The sequence below is a fragment of the Euphorbia lathyris genome, chromosome 9, assembly GCF_963576675.1.
Source record: "Euphorbia lathyris chromosome 9, ddEupLath1.1, whole genome shotgun sequence".
Lineage (NCBI taxonomy): Eukaryota > Viridiplantae > Streptophyta > Magnoliopsida > Malpighiales > Euphorbiaceae > Euphorbia > Euphorbia lathyris.
The window spans coordinates 24,857,889-24,878,084 of record NC_088918.1 but is presented as its reverse complement, the minus strand read 5'-3'; the positions used below and the strand labels follow the sequence as shown (position 1 = coordinate 24,878,084).

Here is a 20,196-nt window from a genome sequence, read left to right as displayed (position 1 = left end):
CATATGTTGCAATTCCAACGGGATATTTGGAGGACACGATGCAATGGAAAAACCCCAAATAAATGCATAGAATATAACAGCCATCTCACACGGGTCCACTGAAACGTAAGCAACATCGTCGCATTTTCATTGGTCCGTAATACTTATCGCCGTAAGCGCAATATAACTCCGTGGCCAGTGGCACGAATAGTAAATTTAAGAAAGATAAAGCCGTTTTTGTTACCGTCCAACATATATACCATTTCATTAAGTTTTCCCTCCTATCAGCAGAACATTTTCCTCCGCTCTGGACTCTTGACCCTTACAACCCAAACAGGAGGAAGAGAGAAAAGAAAACCAGAGAAAGCAAGTGAAAGTGGAAGAAACTGAGAGAAATATTGATACAGATACAACTAGAAAATCTGAAACTAGTAAGAAAAACAACAATAAGCGAGGGAAAAGTAGGGAGATAAGCGAGGAAGAGTTGGGAAATGAAACACATTTTCAAGAAGCTACACATAGGGAGTAATCACGAGCCATCAAGATCAAATGAGACTCCTCCTTCACCATCAACTTCGATTTCCGATCATCGCACTGGCCCCGCTAATGCTCCGAATAGCCCTCCGTCAACTTCTACTTCACCGGCGGCTGTTGTGACTAGCACGACGATCCCTTCGACGACGAATAATTCTAATAATCATGCGGACTACTTTTCTTCTGAGGAGGAGTTCCAGGTTCAGTTAGCTCTAGCGATCAGCGCGTCCAATTCAGACTTTAGGGATGATCCTGAGAAGGATCAGATCCGAGCGGCGACGCTGCTGAGTTTGGGAGGGAGTAATCATCATCGGATTGATGTGGGCAGGGATAAGGGGGAGGCTCCCGGGGAAGCTATGTCGAGGCAGTATTGGGTGAGTATTGTGAACTCTTCGAAGTTGAATCTTAGTGACTTCCATTATATTTTATGTATTGAATTGTTGTATATATGACGGAATTAGGGTTCTTCAGTTTATCTTGTTGTAGTCGATACTAATTAATTTGTTTCTGAAACTAGATAGCTGTCTAATTGCTTTCTTGTGGATTAGAACTTGTATAATTTGGTCTTGAATTGGTGAACATATATAGTTGAACTATTTGAGTTTCTTTCGTGAATTGTAACGTACGTTGTCAAAGGGAATATCCTTAGACTGATGTTTAACTGATACATATCACTTCTTAATCGGGGAATTCAGTCAGTTGGTCTAATGGCGAGTCCTTAATGTGGTAAATGATAGTGTGGGTATTGAAGCCGAGGTTCTTATTTCTTTTTAAAGCTGGAAATTCCTATGTAATTAGGTGGTCTTTAATCTTTATTAGATAATTAAGATCTTTTCACAACTTGATCAATCTATTTAAGGCATGCTAAAATTAGACTACAAACATAAAATGTTTTTACCTAAGTTAAAATCCACAACTTATTTAAACCTAATTACATAGTTATTAGGCACACTACCGTGCATGCTGCAAGGCGCTGACACGTGGCTGAGTGACACAGTAAAAGTAACATTATAAACCACCATAAATGGTAATATTTAAAATATAAGAAATTGCAAACTTTGGAATCAAAATGCAATCAATACGAAATCATGTCAATATTCTTAATCATGAATTCTGACATGCAATAAACCCTATATTGAAAGTTCAAGTGTTCAACTAAGTAGTAAATCCTATGTTGACTAATAGTTGTTTCTTATCAAAAGTTTCCAACTTCAAGTTCTTCCCTTGTTTGCTTCTTTTTTGTCGATGATATTTTACTGCTTCTTTCCCTTTATTTCCCATTATGCATCTTTTTCTCTCTCTATTATAGATATGAAGGAATTAGGGTTCTTTAGTTTATCTTGTTGTAGTCAATACTAATTAAATTGTTTCTGAAACTAGATAGCGGTTTAATTGGTTTCTTGTGGATTAGAACTTGTATAATTTGGTCTTGAATTGGTGAACATTTATAGTGAACTATTTCAGTTTCTTTCGTGAATTGTAACGAATGTTGTCAAAGGGAATATGCTTAGACTGATGTTTAACTGATACATATCACTTCTTAACCGGGGAATAAAGTCAGTTGATCTAATGGCGAGTCCTTAATGTGGTAAATCATAGTGTGTGTGGGTATTGAAGCCGAGGTTCTTATTTCTTTTTAAAGCCGGAAATTTCTATGTAATTAGGTGGTCTTTAATCTTCAATGGATAATTAAGATCTTTTCGCAACTTGATCAATCTATTTAAGGAATGCTAAAATTAGACTACAAACATAAAATGTTTTTACCTAAGTTAAAATCCACAACTTATTTAAACCTAATTACATAGTTATTAAAGGCGCAATGTGCAGTACGGTGCAAGGGGTCCTTGGCGCACGGCGCAAGGCGCGACACAAGGTGCAGTAAAAGTAACATTATAAAACCACCATAAATGGTAATATTTAAAATGTAAGAAATTGCAAACTTTGGAATCAAAATGCAATCAATACGAAATCATGTCAATATTCTTAATCGTAAATTCTGACATGCAATAAACCCTATATTGAAAGGTCCCGTGTTCAACTAAATAGTAAATCCTAAGTTGACTAATAACTATTTCTTATCAAAAGTCTCCAACTTCAAGTTCTTCCCTTGTTTGCTTCTTTTTGTCTGATATTTTACTGCTTCTTTCCCTTTATTTCCCATTATGCATCTTTTTCTCTCTCTATTTTTTTTCCTATGATTATTCAATTTGAAAGTTTGTCTGCTTTCCTTTTGTTTTTGTTTATTTTGGACACTAAATGTGTCTAATTCATCAGTGGAGATTGAACATGTGGGTAAATAATATAAAACCCTAAAAAATAACTTGTGACATAAAAGGTGTGCCATGTTGTGCCTTTGATAACCTTGTCCAGACGCACAAAGGCGCCTCTTGGCGTCGCCAGAGCAACATCGCTAGCCTCAGGGGGTGCTAAGGTGCACGACCTTAAGCCTTGTGCACCTTGCGCAATGGCATCGCCATTAACAACTATGCCTAATTAGGAGTTTTACTATAACTATTTTCTAATTCTTAAAAGAATTAAAATAATACATTTTTCAAGTTATTAATTTAAGAGAGAGTTATATGAATCTGAATTGATAGAAATATTGAACTTTATAAATTATGATTTTTTTAAGAAACTCATTTAAATTGTTTTAGTAATTCTAATGTTCGTCTATGGCATTTAACACATAAAATTAATATCACATATATGCATTAAGTCATCATTTTAGTTATGATGGATGGGCTATTTATGTTATAATTCAGTATATGCGATATAACCCATATTTTTGTCTAATCAGGACACCATTAAACCAACAATAAAACAAGCATTTGGTCTTTATGTGGTTTTTGATAACTTGCTGAGTATGTCTCCATCTGGTTTTGAATTTTAATCAAGAGACTTTATATTTGATGATCAGGTGTGGTTAAGTCTACATTTGGGATAATCTCTTCAATTGAACTATACTGGAGTTTCATCTTCTCTTTTGTGGAATGTATGGTTACCTGGTCGATTTGTTGTTTCTGTGGTTGTTTATGGCATACTCATCTAATATGGTATCTTGCTACTATGTGTTTTAAATTGTGTTCCATTGAATTTACCAGGAATATAATGTTCTTGATTATGAGGAAAAAGTAGCTGATGGTTTTTACGATGTGTACTCCATGAGTCCAGTGGTCCAAGGAAAAATGCCCTCTATTGCAGATCTAGAATCAAACCCTGGGAGTTCTACTTTTGAAGCCGTGATAGTCAACAGAGCAATTGACACTGCACTAGAAGAGTTGGTACAAGTTGCACAATGTATTGCTCTAGACTGCCCTGCTACAGATGTTGGTGTTTTGGTACAGAGGCTGGCTGAACTAGTTACTAGTCATATGGGTGGGCCTGTAAAGGATGCCAATGTAATGTTGGCAAGGTGGATGGAAAGTAACACTGAGTTAAGGACATCCCTGCATACAAATGTGTTGCCTATTGGGTCCATAAGTATTGGTTTATCTCGGCATCGGGCTTTACTTTTTAAGGTCAGTATTTAATTTTCGTTATTGGCTAGTAACTGCAGGGTTTTTTCCAGCCAAATTCCCGTGTTCCATAGTGGACTGCATCAAAGTTTCACTTTTATTATCTTTCTTAACTTTATTACAGGTATTGGCCGATAATACAGGATTGCCTTGCCGACTAGTGAAGGGTAGTCATTACACTGGGATTGAGGATGATGCTATCGACATGATAAAATTACAGGATGAAAGGTTGTAACTGGTGGTTATAATTGTAGTACTTTTTATTTATTTGTTACTTGTCGTTTAACTTTCTTTTAACTGATAAGAAATTTTAATTATTTATGTGATCCTATTTCTGATTGTGTATTTGAGTTTTTGAAAATTTTAATTATTTATGTGATCCTATTTCTGATTGTTGGCAATTATATTTCTTATTGTATTTAGTCGAGAATACCTTTTTTTTCCTGGAACTCATTATTCACCAGACTTCAGACTGCAATGGCAACTGAACATGCACTAATTATAAGATAAATGAGGATACATTAGTTGTGGACCTCCTCAAGTACATCAATAACCAAGACTTCAAAAAAAAAAAAAAAAAAAAAAAAAAAAAAATTCCAGTTATGGATGGGTAAACAAACAGGAGGCAACAAGTACATCTTCTTTCTCGTTATTTTCCTAGGTCATGTGTTATGCTTTGATCAGTTTAATTTCTTGCTTATCATTAGCTTTTCAGGTTTCTTGCTTATCATTAGTTTTTCAGGTTTTCTTGCTTATCATTTCTCATATAACTGAATAGACATTGAATGATGTTCTTTCTGTTGCTATTTATTGAATATTTTGGCGGAAGCAGTTATTTCTTGATGCTTATTAGTTGTTGTTTTGAGCTAATCTTTAGGCATAAGAATTCTAGGAATAGTAAGATATGCTTGTCATGAAGATCAGGGGATTTTAATCCTTCGGTATCTAATTGTATGAATTGTATTGCCCCCAATAGAATGGATGTCTGCACATTTTGAATTGAGTGTAACAGCATACTATACTTCAGTGAAGTAGGCTGCCCATCTTTTGTGCCCCTCCTGCGTGTGGGTTTTGTAGAGCCAATATATATCTTTTATTTATTGTTTCCTTCTCATGGTTAGGTAAGGTTAAGCTCCTGAAACTGTGAAATCCCTCAAACATCCTTCACTTGCCAATTTTATAAGACCCATTTGAATTACTTTCTTACTTGCTAATGAATTGCTTATAGAAATTACTCCACAATTGTGTTTGTTTGTGTATGCAAGAATGTGATTTTTATTGGCCAATGAGACGTGTTCCAGTTGTTTTTACTTCTGACATATAACTGTCTGCTTTCAGGGAGTTTTTGGTTGATCTCATGGCAGATCCTGGAACACTTATACCAGCTGATATTCTCAGTGCAAAAGATACTGCTCTCTTATCATATAATCCGAACATCAATAAAATTCCTGGTCATCATTTTGCTAATGACTCTGGAGTAGTTTATTCTAGACCAAACCCGTTATCTGGTGAAGGCAGCAGTCAGAACTCTTCAATGGATGGCTGTTTGCCTCTGGATAAAAGGTTAAGTACCGAAACTGTGGAGTCCTCAGTACATTCCTTTGGTGCTAGTAGTGCTCTGGAAGTTGGTCCTTCTGGTGCTTCAAGTAGAGCAAGACTTTCAAATCAACATGGTAATATTTCCCCAGCTAGTGGGCCTTCTCTGTACAAGGGAAATCGTGGGCCCCATGCGGTTGGTGGTGCTTCGAGGATGAATGTGAATGTAGTTCCATATAACCAAAATACCTCAGAAGATTCTAAACACCTTTTTTCAGATCTTAATCCGTTCCAGATCAAAGGGACTGGCAAAAATTTCATGCCAAACAAGCCTACTGAGAATAAAGTTGAAGATTTTGAGGGGCGGAAAAATAACCCTCTTCATGGTCGACCACCCGTTCCATTGATGTGGAAGAATCGACATGCATGCAATGAAGTTCCCAAGGAAAAAGAATACGACTACAAGGAAAGTCTGTTCCCAAGAATCAACCGGGAACCAAACGGCTATAATCAATCATCCTTGGCTTCTACCAGCTCTACCATGTCTGACAAGGTTTATCCTAAAGGATTTAAGACATCTGGTACTTCAAGTCTTTCTAGTAGAAATGGTGAACCTAGAAATCCTTCAAGTGTTACAACTTCACTTGTGGCAACTGGGATGAATAAAAGTTATAGATCACCTTTGATTGAGGAAGTAACCTCAAATCTCGAAGAAGAAAATCCTAGGGATTCAAACAGTTTCCAAAATGATGCAGAGACTGTGCTGCTCAAAGATGATGAAAACAATGAAATTGATTCCCATGATCTTAGAAAATGCACAGATGACCGATTTATGGGGACCAACATGAAACTAAAGGAAAAAGAAAGCTCTAATTCATCAATAGATTCCAGCCGAAACAAGTTTGATCAAATATTTGATGATGCTGATGTGGGTGAATGTGAAATTCCTTGGGAAGATCTTGATATTGGTGAAAGGATTGGACTAGGTAATGCACATGGCTGGTGAAGTTTCTGTATTATGATAAGCAATCGTGATTTTGATGTCTAAATAAATACATGTGCATATACCACCTAGACAAGATAAACTGACCAGGAGTAAATCATGAATGTGTACCTTATGATGTGTTTTCTCAGCATAATTAGTCCTACATGTTTATATCTAATGAAATTTTTGTTCATCCAAAACTTCGGGCTTTACTTTGGCTTCTTTTGTCATTTTTAGTTCTCTTTCCGTAATAGAAATCATTGATAGTAGAAATATATTAAAAAATGTATGGTATAATATCTAAATTAGATATCTCTTTATGTATTTGTCTTGTCTTGTGTTTGCATAAGTAATCTGGAGAAATTTATTTAGTACTTGGGAATGTGTTAAAAAAAACTCACTTAAATGTATTGACCTTTTTCTTTAGTAAAATGATGGGTTTCTTTAGCAACAATGACATGTTAATCTTATGATACTAAAGTAGTCATGTATAAATTCATCATATTACACTTTGGAAGCATTGGTGTTATGTCAATCTTGGAGTACAACAATTTGATGCTTGAGTTTCTCACACATTCTTTGCTTTCTCTCAGTTATTATTTATCTCATGTTTTTTGTGAACAGGTTCATATGGGGAGGTCTACCATGCTGACTGGAATGGCACGGTGAGCTTGATCTTTCTTGCATTCACTTCAATTTTTATTTATATATTGATGAGACTATGAACATCCATTTATCTAAACTTCTTTCCAGTTATTATGGTCTTGTCTCACATTCCATTATTCTTCCTAGTAGGTTCCATTTCTGAGTTCACTGTAGGTACATGAGTTGTGATAGAATTAGTTTTTATGTGTTCATTTAATTTGAAAAATTTGAACTTGAAGCATATACATATTATTAGGTTCAGATACTGTAATAGCTTTTCTGCTGTCTGGATCAACTACTGCATCTGTAATACTTATTCTTTGAATTCTGAAGTAGAATATTTACATTTCTGTTAAATATAGTAGAAGTTCTCTGAGGAAGCAGAGAACTTTTAGGTTCCGACTTTTTTGCTAATCATATGTTGTTGAACTTGCAGGAGGTTGCCGTGAAGAAGTTCTTAGACCAGGATTTCTCAGGGGCGGCTCTGGCTGAATTCAAAAGAGAAGTAAGCAATTAGCCTTCAATTCAAACATACATAATAGTGCTCTTCTCAGCACACTTTAACAGAAATCAAACTTCAATATATCTATTGGCTACTCTGCATTTAAAAGGTTATATATAAAAGCGAAATTTACAAAGTGAATATGATTAGGTATGCCTTTTGTGAGATGCAGATACCGGTTTATCTCTTGGCTTCCTGTGGTTTATAGATTAAAATTAGGGGAAAAGTAATTACCTGCATGACTAATTCCTGATGCAGTTTTTATTCCATTTCTTGTTCCTTCTTCATTAGAATATGGAGCATATGACTTATTATAAGGCTCCATTCACACTTTATTTGAGAAGTATGAATGAGGGGTGAAGGATACAGAAAATACCTAGAATAGTAAATGCATCTAGTATAGAATGAATGGAGGGTGGGAGCTCCAATAAACTAGTTTATATCAACTTCTCAAATCCTCTTTGATGAAGACAATATTGCTGTATCTATGAAGCATCGACTCAGGTGCGGCTGCGGCAAACGGCATTTTTAAAAAATATGAGACACATGTGCAGCGGGACATGGAAAATTTGATTGATTATTACTTTCATCCAGCCCTGTCCCTGGTGAGTCCGACACTGCCACTCCGATCCCCCGGAAGAGTCGGTGCTTCATATTTGATTATTACTTTCATCTTCCTTGGCTTTGCTAGGCAATCCAGACAATTTTGTTACTTCAACCCTTTTTATTCATGGTAACCAGCATGGACTTAACAATTTAATGTTCAAAGAATTGGTGAACCTATCAGGATGTAATACTATGCATGGTTCCCAAGAATTTGGACAGAAGAAAGAATGTAATTATGGCTAAGATGGACAAACTTTTTTTTTTGAAGTATTTTTCTTGTCCAAATTCTTTTAGCCTAATATTGCTTTTGATTTAAGGTGCGAATAATGCGGAGATTGCGACATCCAAATGTTGTTCTCTTTATGGGTGCTGTTACGCGTCCTCCACATCTCTCTATCATTACTGAGTTTCTTCCTAGGTATAATTTGGTGCTTTCACTTCGGTTTTCATATTTATGGGTTATTCCTAAAGCAAATTAACTGAATTTTGTAGCTGTCTAAATGTATTTTACTAGTGTCTTTCTAAATGTTTATTCTATAGTTACAAACTTCTGAAGGAATTTGTTTGACTCATGTTTTGGTTCTAGAGGAAGTCTATACCGGATTCTTCATCGTCCTCATGGCCAAATTGATGAGAAGCGTAGAATAAAGATGGCTCTTGATGTGGTATTGAATTATCACTGTTGTGGTTTCTGATCTGCATTCATTATCCTTTTTGTCAGACTGATTTTTCCTAATATTGCAGGCAAGGGGTATGAATTGCTTACACACCAGTATACCTACCATTGTTCACCGGGATTTGAAGTCACCAAATCTCTTGGTTGATAAAAACTGGACTGTCAAGGTAGATGTTGTTCCAATCTTATTTCCTTGGCAACTTTTTATTTTTTGCAGGGTGGGAAGTTGGGGATCAGGGTTTGCTTAGAGCTATTTTTCTTCCAACAGTAATTGCTATTACAGAAGATGGATGCAAATTTCTGTAGATTTAGAATAGGATTGGTTGATGTCTTAAACAGTTCGAATATATAAACTTGTTCTCATTTTTCTTGGTATTTCATAGAGGTGCCAAATTAGCATTGCAGTCTTGCAGTTCATGTATCCTTCTCTGTGGAGTCATAATCTGGTCTCTTTTTACTGCCATGATCAGAGCTATTTTTGCTGGTACTCTCAAAATTTATAGAAAATATCAGAGCTGAAATGATGATTCAACCAAAGCCGCATCCTGCAAGTGGCTAAGTGGGATTTACTGTTAGCCTTAACCACTTCAGCATTGGGATATATCATTCTAAGGATTAGAACTCTTTCTGAACTGCCATATGAATCATTGTCTAACACATAAATTTGTGTGTGCTAATAATCCAACTTCCACTGGCACTTGAATGCAGGCTTGACTTGGTGCTTGTTTTCAAATAATCTCATGTATTCCATTTCCGTTAACTGTCTACTTCTCCATTATCGGTGCTCTGTCAGAATTTCTGAATTATATTGTTTTGTTTCTCTTCTCTTGCTTCAGAAGTGCTTAATTAGATTATTTTTTGTAACTTCCGAACACTAAAGGAGATTATGTAAGAAATGCTTGATTAAATGATGCTAAAACAAGAAAGAGCTCTTGTTTGGGAGCAAGCTGGAATTTAATTGAGGAAAGTATGCCATAAATAGATACCTCTAGGTGCCTCTTGCAATCTTTTCTCTGGCCTTCTGGTTTTTCTTCTAGTCAGTTCCAAATTATGACCAAGTCACATGATCTGTATTAGACCCATAACTTGAGACAATACTGTTTAGTTTGTAGTTGGATTGGATTTTTGTTCTCAAATAGATCAGAAAGTTCCAAGATGGTGTTTACTGTTAGGAATGCACTTTGACGTGTTTTTCTTCATAGACATGCAATAATGTTCACTTGAAAGTTACAAATCTAAATTATAAGATGTTAATGATAATATTCTGCTATTTCACTATACAGGTTTGTGATTTTGGGTTGTCACGCTTAAAGCACAACACCTTTTTGTCGTCCAAGTCAACTGCAGGAACAGTGAGAACCAACTCTTTCTCTCTCTTCCTCTACACACACACTGAGACAGATATGTTGCTTGTGTCTTGATGATTGAATTGTATTTATGTTGTAGCCTGAGTGGATGGCACCAGAAGTTCTCCGAAATGAACCTTCCAATGAGAAGTGAGTTCTATTCTGTTTCTTGCGTTCTGATTATTGACTCTGTTCTTTCCCTTAAACATAGGTAGTTCAATCATCTACGCTCATTTAATAGTTTTTTAAGCTGATAAGAACAAAGTAGGACATATCTGTTGGAAGGCAGGGAGACTCAGATTTTTTCACATCTATCGTTTTAATGCAAACGATAATCATGAATCATGAATCCTTCTTAAAGGGAAATACCTTTTGTAGCTGTAGATGCTGTATGATTGATGAATCTGTAGGATCACTAGACTAAATGCCTTGTTTACATTATGTACAGGTGTGATGTATATAGTTTTGGAGTCATACTATGGGAGCTTGCAACAATGAGATTGCCATGGAGTGGAATGAATCCAATGCAAGTAGTTGGTGCGGTTGGTTTCCAGAATCGTCGACTTGAAATCCCTAAGGAAATTGATCCCTTAGTCGGAAGGATAATTTGGGAATGCTGGCAGACGTAAGTTAAAAAATAAAAAAAAAAGGAAATTCTTAGTAGTACTTAACTAGTATGAATTCACTTTTAAGTAATTGCTGTTTTCTGTGGTTGTCCTCAGCGATCCAAACTTGCGTCCGTCTTTTGCACAGCTTGCAGTTGCTCTCAAACCCTTGCAGAGACTTGCTGTTCCTTCCCATATGGACCAACCAAGTTCACCTTTGCAGCATGAGATATCGGTAAATTCTACACCTTGAAAATATCCCCATTTCTCAATTGTGAATAAGGAGACTTCTATTGAGGTGAGTAAAACTTTCTCAAGACGGAAAAAACAACCGTGAAAAAAAAAATTTGAAGAGAAGAATAGAGGAAAAGTTTATAGGTTACTATTTGTGCAAGTAAATGGGTGTATATTGATACTGCTGCATAAAGATTTTAGCAGCACTTTCTGTACAGTTTGACGTTTAAAGGGTATCTGAGTGGAAGAATGGCAACTTTGTAATATATGCATATGCAACATCTTTACCAAAATGTGACACAATAACTCGATTACAGAGATAACCTGTCCGACACAATTATTATTTTCATTCATGTAAAGTATATAAATTACATAACATGATTATGATACAATAATCTGTTTTGACATCTTTACTCTTGATGGGATGACCTTAGAGTAGAAGGTTTAAGCAATGAATCTCATATCTCAAATAGAGAGTGAATGGGCTTATATTAGTAAAGTTTGTTTTAACATGAGGCCTAATAAGTTAGATTTAGGTTAAAGCCGATAATATGTAGATAATATATATATAAGTTAGATTTAGATCATATATATATATATATATATATATATATATATATTGGGTTGTCTTGTTATATTTATGGTTAAAAAAATGATAGACACAGAACAAGAACAGATACAATAACAATAACAACGAAGCTTCAGTCCTGAAATATTAAGGAGTCTTAAATATGAAAAGAACAAAATCTATTAATCAAGAAGATAAATAGTTACAAAGCACATGCTCTAATTAACTAGGGACGGTAAAAGAAATATAAGTATAAAGAGCGTGGTATGTAATAGTGTGAGTCATTCCATTTGCTAACTTTGAAATGAAGCAGACGTTAAAATCATGTCTACTACTAATTAGATACCTACAACTTTGAATTATAGGTTCTGTTGTTTGAATTGAAGCTATCCACACAACAGTTTTTGCATCAAGCTTCACATTAACACTAAGAGAGTAAAGCCATCTAAGCGGGGTCCACAACACTAAAACTAATATTCCTATTAAATTTATCTTTTTTATTAATTATTAAATTAAAAAAAATCAATGGATATTTGATTTGAATATTAGTGAAGTTAAATAGATATTTAATTTCTTTTAAATTATTATTTTATTGTTGGATTCTATAATTAGAATTAGTTTGGTTAAAAAGTCATTAAAATTAAGGGATAGGGTACTAAAATAGGTTTAAGGTTTTTGGAGAAGTACCAATTTAGGCTCAACGTTCAAAATAGCACCAATATAGACTTAACGTTTATAACATAATATCAATTTAGGCTTAACGTTTACAATGTAGCATCAATTTAGGCCTCACATACAAAATAACATCAATATAGGCTTAACATTTACAAAATAATACGAATTTAAGTTTAACGTTTACAAAATATATCCAATTTAAGCTAAACGTCACAATTAAATTAACCATATTATATTCTTTTCCTATTAACTTTATATGTTATCTTTTTATTTAGTTCTATTTTCTTATTTATTATAATATAATTAATTAGTATTCTTGCCCATTAAGATCATCGACCATTCCATGACTCCTAAATTTCATAGCTCATGTAATATATGCAAACTAAAAGTAATTGAATATCCACAATATTTCAAACACTAGTTAAAATAATATTGATACATGTCAGTGTTCGAAATATTGTGGATATTTAATTACTTTTAGTTTGCATATATTATATGAGCCATGAAATTTAGGAGTCATGGAATGGTTGATGAAAAACAAATATAAGATCTTAATAGGCAAGAATACTAATTAATTATATTATAATAAATAAGAAAATAGAACTAAATAAAAAGATAACATATAAAGTTAATAGGAAAAGAATATAATATGGTTATTATAATTGTGACGTTTAGCTTAAATTGGATATATTTTGTAAACGTAAAGCTTAAGTCTAAATTGATATTATATTGTAAACGTTAAGCCTATATTGGTGTTATTTTGAACGTTGAGCCTAAATTGATACTTTCCCAAAAACCTTAGGCCTATTTTAGTACTTTATTCCTAAAATTAATTATATTTAAAGGGCGTTTGGTTACTCAATTTCCTCCTCTTGTTTGCCTTTTCACTTTTATATGTTTGGTTAGACATAGGGGTGGGTAAAAAAACCGGTCAAACTGGTAATCTGAACCGAAAAAGGAGGTTAACCGAACCGGTGGTTTTCTTAATGGTTAAAAAACCGTTGATAACGGTTCGGTTAATTTTTTTTTTACTAATGGATCGGTTAACCGAACCATGTCCACCCCTAGTTAGACACCTCCTGTTTGCCTTTTTATAAAAATACTTTTTTACAAAGTAAAGAATCTCTCTTTTCTTTTCTTTCCTTTCCTTGGCTTCTTAGATCTACATCTCTTTATTTCCAATAGGGAATTTCATGGTGAGGGAAGATCAGTAACTTCAATAAGAAGGTAGATGTGGCATTTTCAAGCACTTAAAGAGCAACTTTGACTCTGGATAGATATGACTACTTGCCTCCACCTAATTTTTGATTGAAATGTAATTTGATGTTGCATATTCTATAAATCATTTTAGTTTTGGGTTTGTGTGTGTCATTGCAGATGACAATGGTTGGTTTGTGTGTGTGCTTTGAGTTAGTTTTTCTAATCTTCTCAACAAGTTTAATGTTGAAGTTCACAAATTTCAAGGTCTTTATAAGCTGAAGAATATGTATTATGATAAGATGATATTTTTATTGCAACATTTATGTTGAATCTTCAATTGAAATCTTGTATGGTACTTATATATCCTCGTTAGCTTCGTTTTGACGTTACAAAATATTATCTCTATTTTAAAATAATTGTTGCATTGTTTTCCAAATTATATATATAAGGGTAAATAATTTATTAGTCCCCTAGTTTTTACCTAACACACTGTTTAGTCCTCCTATTTTGAAAAACACATTTTAAGGTTTCTATCTTTTTGTCAATATTAACATTGTGGTCATTTTATCAATTTTTTTAAATTTTTAACCGACCATATCTTAGCTTTTAGGACAACCACAGTACAATACAAGTTGATCATGTTATTCTGTTATTTTATATATATCCGTTTATGCTAAAATATAACGATTAAAAGTCTAAAAAAACTAGACAAAATGACCAAATGGTTAATATTGGCAAAAGCTAAGGACCTTATAATGTGTTTTTCAAAATAGGACTAAATAGTGTGTTAGGTAAAAACTAGAGCACTAATAAATTATTTACCCTATATATAAAGAAAATGACTGCTTTGCATTAACCTTGCATTCATTAATTAAGACAAGGGTAATTAATTTATTAGTCCCTATATTTTGATAAAATATACTGTTTAGTCTCTGTATTTTTAAAAACACATGATAAAGTCCCTAGCCTTTTTCTCGATAAACTGTTTAGTCCCTAACGTTTTTCTCGGTGAACTGTTTAGTCCCTGCCGTTAGACTCTCATGAAGATTTTGTTAGTCAATTTGGATTTGCGTTCTTCTTTTCTTATCCTTTAAACTCTAATGCATCTGAAATCAACTTTGAGTATTCTTCTTCTTGATTTTCTTCTTAATCGTTCAAATTCGTAAGCATTGAATCTTTTCTTTTTCTTGTTTTCTATACAAATAGCTTCTTCTTTTAAATTGGATTTACTCTTCTAAAGTTTGAAGGTAAATAGTAAAAGGTAATTTAGTCATTTCTGAAGTCATAAACAGTAAAAAATCAAACAAACAGACGGAAGGACTAATTATGATGTAGGCTCTCCCTCTTGAGGGAGACCTTAGACCAGCAACCCTCCAAAGTGCAATGGAGGTCACTGCTCTAGGCCATGGGTCTTATTGATTGCCCATAAACCTCATTCAGGTAAGTATGTTTACAAGTATAATATACTCACTTTCCTGGACTCTTCCTCTTCTTGTAACCGATGTGGGACAACTTCAGCTTCTCTTTGTTCTATTTGTAAGGTGAATTAATCTTGACGTAAGCCTCTCGTGTAAGTTCCATTACTTATGACTTAATTAATAGAAGTCCTAAGACAACGATATATGGGATAAGACTTGAATTTTAGCCTAACATTTTCAGGAAAAGAATAAGTTTACATTACTAAAATTTTGAAAAGGTCGGTTACATTGTTATTTAGCTGTCACGTTAGATTTTTTAAACATCAATTATGTCTCAAATATTTAGTGTGATACTCACACATTTACACAAAACCTATTAACATGCTATACATATAAGTTAATTATAAAAAAAATGTCTAACTTATACTGTGTTTACAAATAAGGTATAAAAAATGTATGAAATCACTTCAGTTTATCGTCAAATAATTGATCTTATTTGGAAACTTTAGAATTAAATTTATACTATTCTGTACGTTAAGATCAAATATGCAATTTTAATAAAATATTAAAATTAAATTTGGTTCTTATCTCAAAATATATTGGTTTTGTAAGTGCTTAATTACTTCTCAACCTATGAAACACCAACATAGTACGGGTAGAGCACAGGTACTAGTACATAAAAAAAACATTTGAAAAAACATAAAAAAAACGTGTATAAAAGACACTCAATTTGTTTTATTATATTTGATGTTTTAAGCAACGAATTGCATTTCAAATTATTTTACATTTTATGTTTCTCAATAATTATTAAATGTGTTTTTTTTTAACTTTATACTCGTGATAAACGAAAGAAATTTATTGAGAATTTTTAAACATTCTTAAAGGCAATGTTTTATTTTGCACGCTAATTGCTTAATAATTTTTCTAAATTTATTTAAAACAATTCAATCTTACTTTTAGCTTAACTCAACGTTAAAACCTCTCACCCATATTTTAGTCAATTATGAATTTATTTTTCGTTAAATTGGAATGAACTTGCCTGCTAGCTTGTCTAAAATTTTACCCACCAACTTGACAAGTGGCTTCTTTAAAAAATGACATGTGGCTAGGAAATAAAAAAGCGACATTCTTAAAGAAAATTAAAAAAAAAATCGCGTTATCTATTTCTTACTCCCTCCGTTTCATAATAATTGTCGTTTTGAGAAACAAATTTTATTTCAAATTATTTGACGTTTTACACTTTTCAATGAGCATTAAATGTGTTTTTTCCAACTTTGTCCTCATACAATGAAAGGAAAGAAATTTGCAGAGAAATTTAAGCATTAATTGTAAGAGGGTAATAAGGTAATGTTTAACTACTTTTTAAGCTAATTAATATGTTTCTTAATATGTGTGTAGAAACCTTAAAAGACAATTAAAATAAAACATAGGGAGTATTTTGTAAAGAAATATATTCTTTATTGCTGCTTTTCTTCCACTAAAGTCATTTGCAAGGGGTTGCATTTTGACTAAAAAAGCAACAAATTATCCTAAATGCAATTTTTTTCATTACAAATAAAAGAAAGAAATTAAGAAATCAATGACATAAAATTTCATTTCTCAACCTAAAAAGAAACTCTTCAGAAGGCTTGGACAAAAAATCTTTAACTGCAATGAGTCCCATCATCTTCCTCAATCATTCGGTTTCTTCCGACGTCCTAGATGCTGTAAAATAAAGAAAGACGAACTAAGTTGTTAAGCCCAAAATATACCTAAAATATCATCGATAATTACATCAATATTACTACGAATTTATGCTAGTTATAACTGTTTAGAAAGCTTTTACTCTCGAATATGTTTCTTTCTTGTAAGGTACATAAATATTTGGTAAAATCCAAATAGGAACGAAAAGAGCTCAAATCGAGGACGCGAAATATTTATGCTACAAAAGGAGTCGAAGACGACAGAAATTAATAACGCCAAATCGAGGACGCGAACGAAAGCCAAAGAGGTGAAAAACGTTCCGTGCCGCGACCGCGGCCCCCACATTCTCGGTCGCGACACGCGTTCCTCAGCTTCTCCTTCCCTTCGTTTGAAGACCAATTGATGCTCCCCCATTCTCGGTAGAGAATTTAATATTCTCGGTACGAGCAGGAGTCTATAGAAGCCTAGTTGCACACTTTCGTTTTCGACGAAACGCGATCGTTCGGGTGGATAAAGACGTCTTTTCGCAACGGATACGATTCTTCACAACGGACACGACACTTCAATCAAGACTCTTCAACATCTATAAATAAAGAGTTGATGGAGAGTTGAAGATATGTAGAAGAAAGAGATTAGTATAGAATTTATGCAGAAATTCCGAGTCAAGTGATTCAGAAGTTAGATTTCGATTCTGTAAAAAGCAATATGCTGTACACACATTGTTTATTCAATAATAACAAGTTTAGTAGCGTTTAGACATTGTTCCAGTTTAGTTTTCATTTTGGTAGTAGACCGACCCAGTTTCTATTACGAAGATTCAACGAGAAGATTGAGTAGAGGATCCGCCCCGGAGCCTGACAAACTCTAACGAAACCCAAGGAAAGGATTGACAACCCGTTCACTTGCAAGCCGTCGAATGTTTCCATGCTCCACGTTCTCTGTAAACTTGTATCAATTTATATTTCATCTAATAAAGTCCATTCTATTCTATAGATTTTTATGCAGCACTTTGGTAAAGGATCCGAAGTGGATGCTGGTGTTTTCATTAAAACGTATTTAATTCAAAATCTTTACAAGGAAACTTTGTTGAACACTTAGGCAAATTATTATCTCGAAAGAGTTTTAATTTGATTAAGGGCAATTATTCCGGATAGGGTTTTGTCATGTTCAAAGCCAAATAATTAGAGGTTCCGTCATTTATTTCATCTTTATAATTCATACAAAGTTTAAAGTTGTTTTCTTTGTTTAATGCAAATAAATACATCTGTTTACTTTTCTAAAAAGTACTAAACGTTCCTATCTTGCAAATTCATTCTTAAATCAGAATATTTTCTAACGTTTTCATACTCTAACCTAATTCTCATTCTAGCAAATTCAAAACCAAAACCGATTAAACGATTTTCCATATTATAAACCTTAAAGTAAATTTAACCGATTATAAATAAGTTTTGTTCGAAAAAACGTTCCCTGTGGGATCAATATCTTTTATTACTACAAGCGTATACCATGCACTTGCGGAAATCGCTCAACAAGTTTTTGGCGCCGTTGCTGGGGAATTCCAAAATTTTTGACAAAATTTTAAATTTTTCGTGTTTTATTTCGAATCTAGGTTTATTCATACTTATTCAAACTTTTATATTTTATTAATTTTCAATTACTAACATATTTATTTTTCAAATTCTGTTTTGTATGTAGTTTCAATTCGTGCGAAATTTCAGGTTCATTCGCAGTTCTCGAAGTTCAGGCACGTCACCAGATCCTATTGACCCAGAAATTGAAAGAACTCTTAAAAAGAACAAGAAAGAAAAGAAAAACAAAAACAAAACTACAATAAAAACTAGAATTACCGAGCCAGAAGTTATGGCCACACTTATGGATTACGCTAGGCCAGGAGTGGCCGGTGTAACAAACAGTATAGTTAGACCTCAAATTAATGCACACCATTTTGAAATTAAGCCAGCATTGCTTAATATGTTGCAAAATAACGTAACATTTTACGGGTTACCTAACGAAAATCCTAATACCCATTTGACAAATTTCTTAGAAATTTGTGACACTTTTAAAATTACTGATGTAACTGCAGAAGCAATCAAACTTCGCCTTTTTCCTTTTACTTTGAAGGATCGAGCCAAAGAATGGTTAACTTCTATGCCAGCCGCATCATTTGAGACTTGGGAGCAATTAGCCCAAGCATTTTTATCAAAAAAATTTCCTTTAGCAAAAACCGCAAGAGTCATTAAAGAGTTAACATCTTTTTCTCAAAATGATAATGAAACTCTTTATGAGGCTTGGGAACGTTTTAAAGAACTTCAACGTTTATGCCCACACCACCAATTGCCCGCTGAACTTTTAATGCAAACATTTTATAATGGACTAAATCCTACAACTAGAAGTTCATTGGACGCTATGTCTGGAGGGTTATTCATGAAGAAAACATCTGCCCAAGCAAGAGAACTTTTGGAGGAAATGGCAATCAATAGCAGTATGTGGCCCGCGGAACGTGGACACGTACCATTAGCGAAACCATCATCCTCAGTAACTTCATCAGTTAAAGGTATAGTGAATCTTGATCCAGTAGCGATGTTGCAAGCCCAATTTTCTGCCTTATCGCACAAAATTGATAGGTTTATGGCACCGTGTGATCCTAATGGTAAGCCAATCCAAACGGATGTGGATTACGAAAGTATGAGCGAAATTGAACAGGTAAACTTTGTCCAAGGGCAAAACCAACCTAATAACCCTTACTCCAATACATATAATCCTGGGTGGAGAAATCATCCTAACTTTAACTGGAGAGATAATAATAATAATACTAATGCTAATCAAAATCGTACCACCAATTATCAAAATCAATCGAGAGATACGATTAGCACTTTATCTTCTAAAATCGACAAATTTATTGATGCTATGAGCGGAAAAATAAGTAATCACGAAGATGGTTTTAAACGGATCGAGAATAAATTCGACCAGCTTATTAAAAACCAATCATCTAGCATCCATAATTTGGAGATTCAAATTGGACAACTCGCTAAATCAATTCCATCCCGCAAAGAGGGAAGTCTTCCAAGCCATACGGAAGAGAATCCGAAAGAGCATGTTAAAGCTATCACTCTTCGTTCAGGGAAAAATTACTTAGGCCCGGAAATGCCCGGAAATTCGACCTCACCTGGAACTGATTTACCAAAGCCCAAAGAAGATACTTTAAAACAAAAAGATGCACCAATTGACTCTAGTACAAAAACTTTTGTACCCAAACCACCTTTTCCACACAAAGTCCGCAATAAGGACTATGACAAACAACTTTTAACATTTTTAGACAAACTTAAGAATTTGCATATTAATTTAACGTTTATGGATGCGATTACGCAAATTCCCAATTATGGTAAATTCCTCAAAGATTTAATTTCAAAGAAAATCAGTTGGGAAGGAATTTCATCCATTTCACTAACTGAAGATTGTAGTTCAATTGTGTCAAGAAATTTGCCCACT

The 20,196-nt window shown here is 33.8% G+C and overlaps 1 protein-coding gene, 1 non-coding gene and 1 pseudogene across 2 annotated transcripts; 1 reads left to right on the top strand and 2 right to left on the bottom strand.

Annotated features, from left to right (window-relative positions):
- Positions 1-271: 271 nt before the first annotated feature.
- LOC136205101 (serine/threonine-protein kinase EDR1) lies at positions 272-11,541 on the top strand. Its single transcript, XM_065995580.1, has 13 exons — positions 272-887; positions 3,615-4,031; positions 4,153-4,256; positions 5,367-6,550; positions 7,174-7,214; positions 7,631-7,699; positions 8,620-8,720; positions 8,889-8,967; positions 9,047-9,145; positions 10,262-10,330; positions 10,425-10,474; positions 10,773-10,949; positions 11,047-11,541. The coding sequence occupies exons 1-13, from the start codon at positions 471-473 to the stop codon at positions 11,180-11,182; spliced, it is 2,943 nt and encodes a 980-aa protein (XP_065851652.1). The 5' UTR covers positions 272-470; the 3' UTR covers positions 11,183-11,541.
- Positions 11,542-14,920: 3,379 nt separating this feature from the next.
- LOC136207500 (U1 spliceosomal RNA) lies at positions 14,921-15,054 on the bottom strand (annotated as a pseudogene).
- Positions 15,055-18,936: 3,882 nt separating this feature from the next.
- LOC136207614 (small nucleolar RNA R71) lies at positions 18,937-19,043 on the bottom strand. Its single transcript, XR_010676746.1, has one exon. It is a non-coding gene; the product is annotated as a small nucleolar RNA R71 (small nucleolar RNA).
- Positions 19,044-20,196: the final 1,153 nt, after the last annotated feature.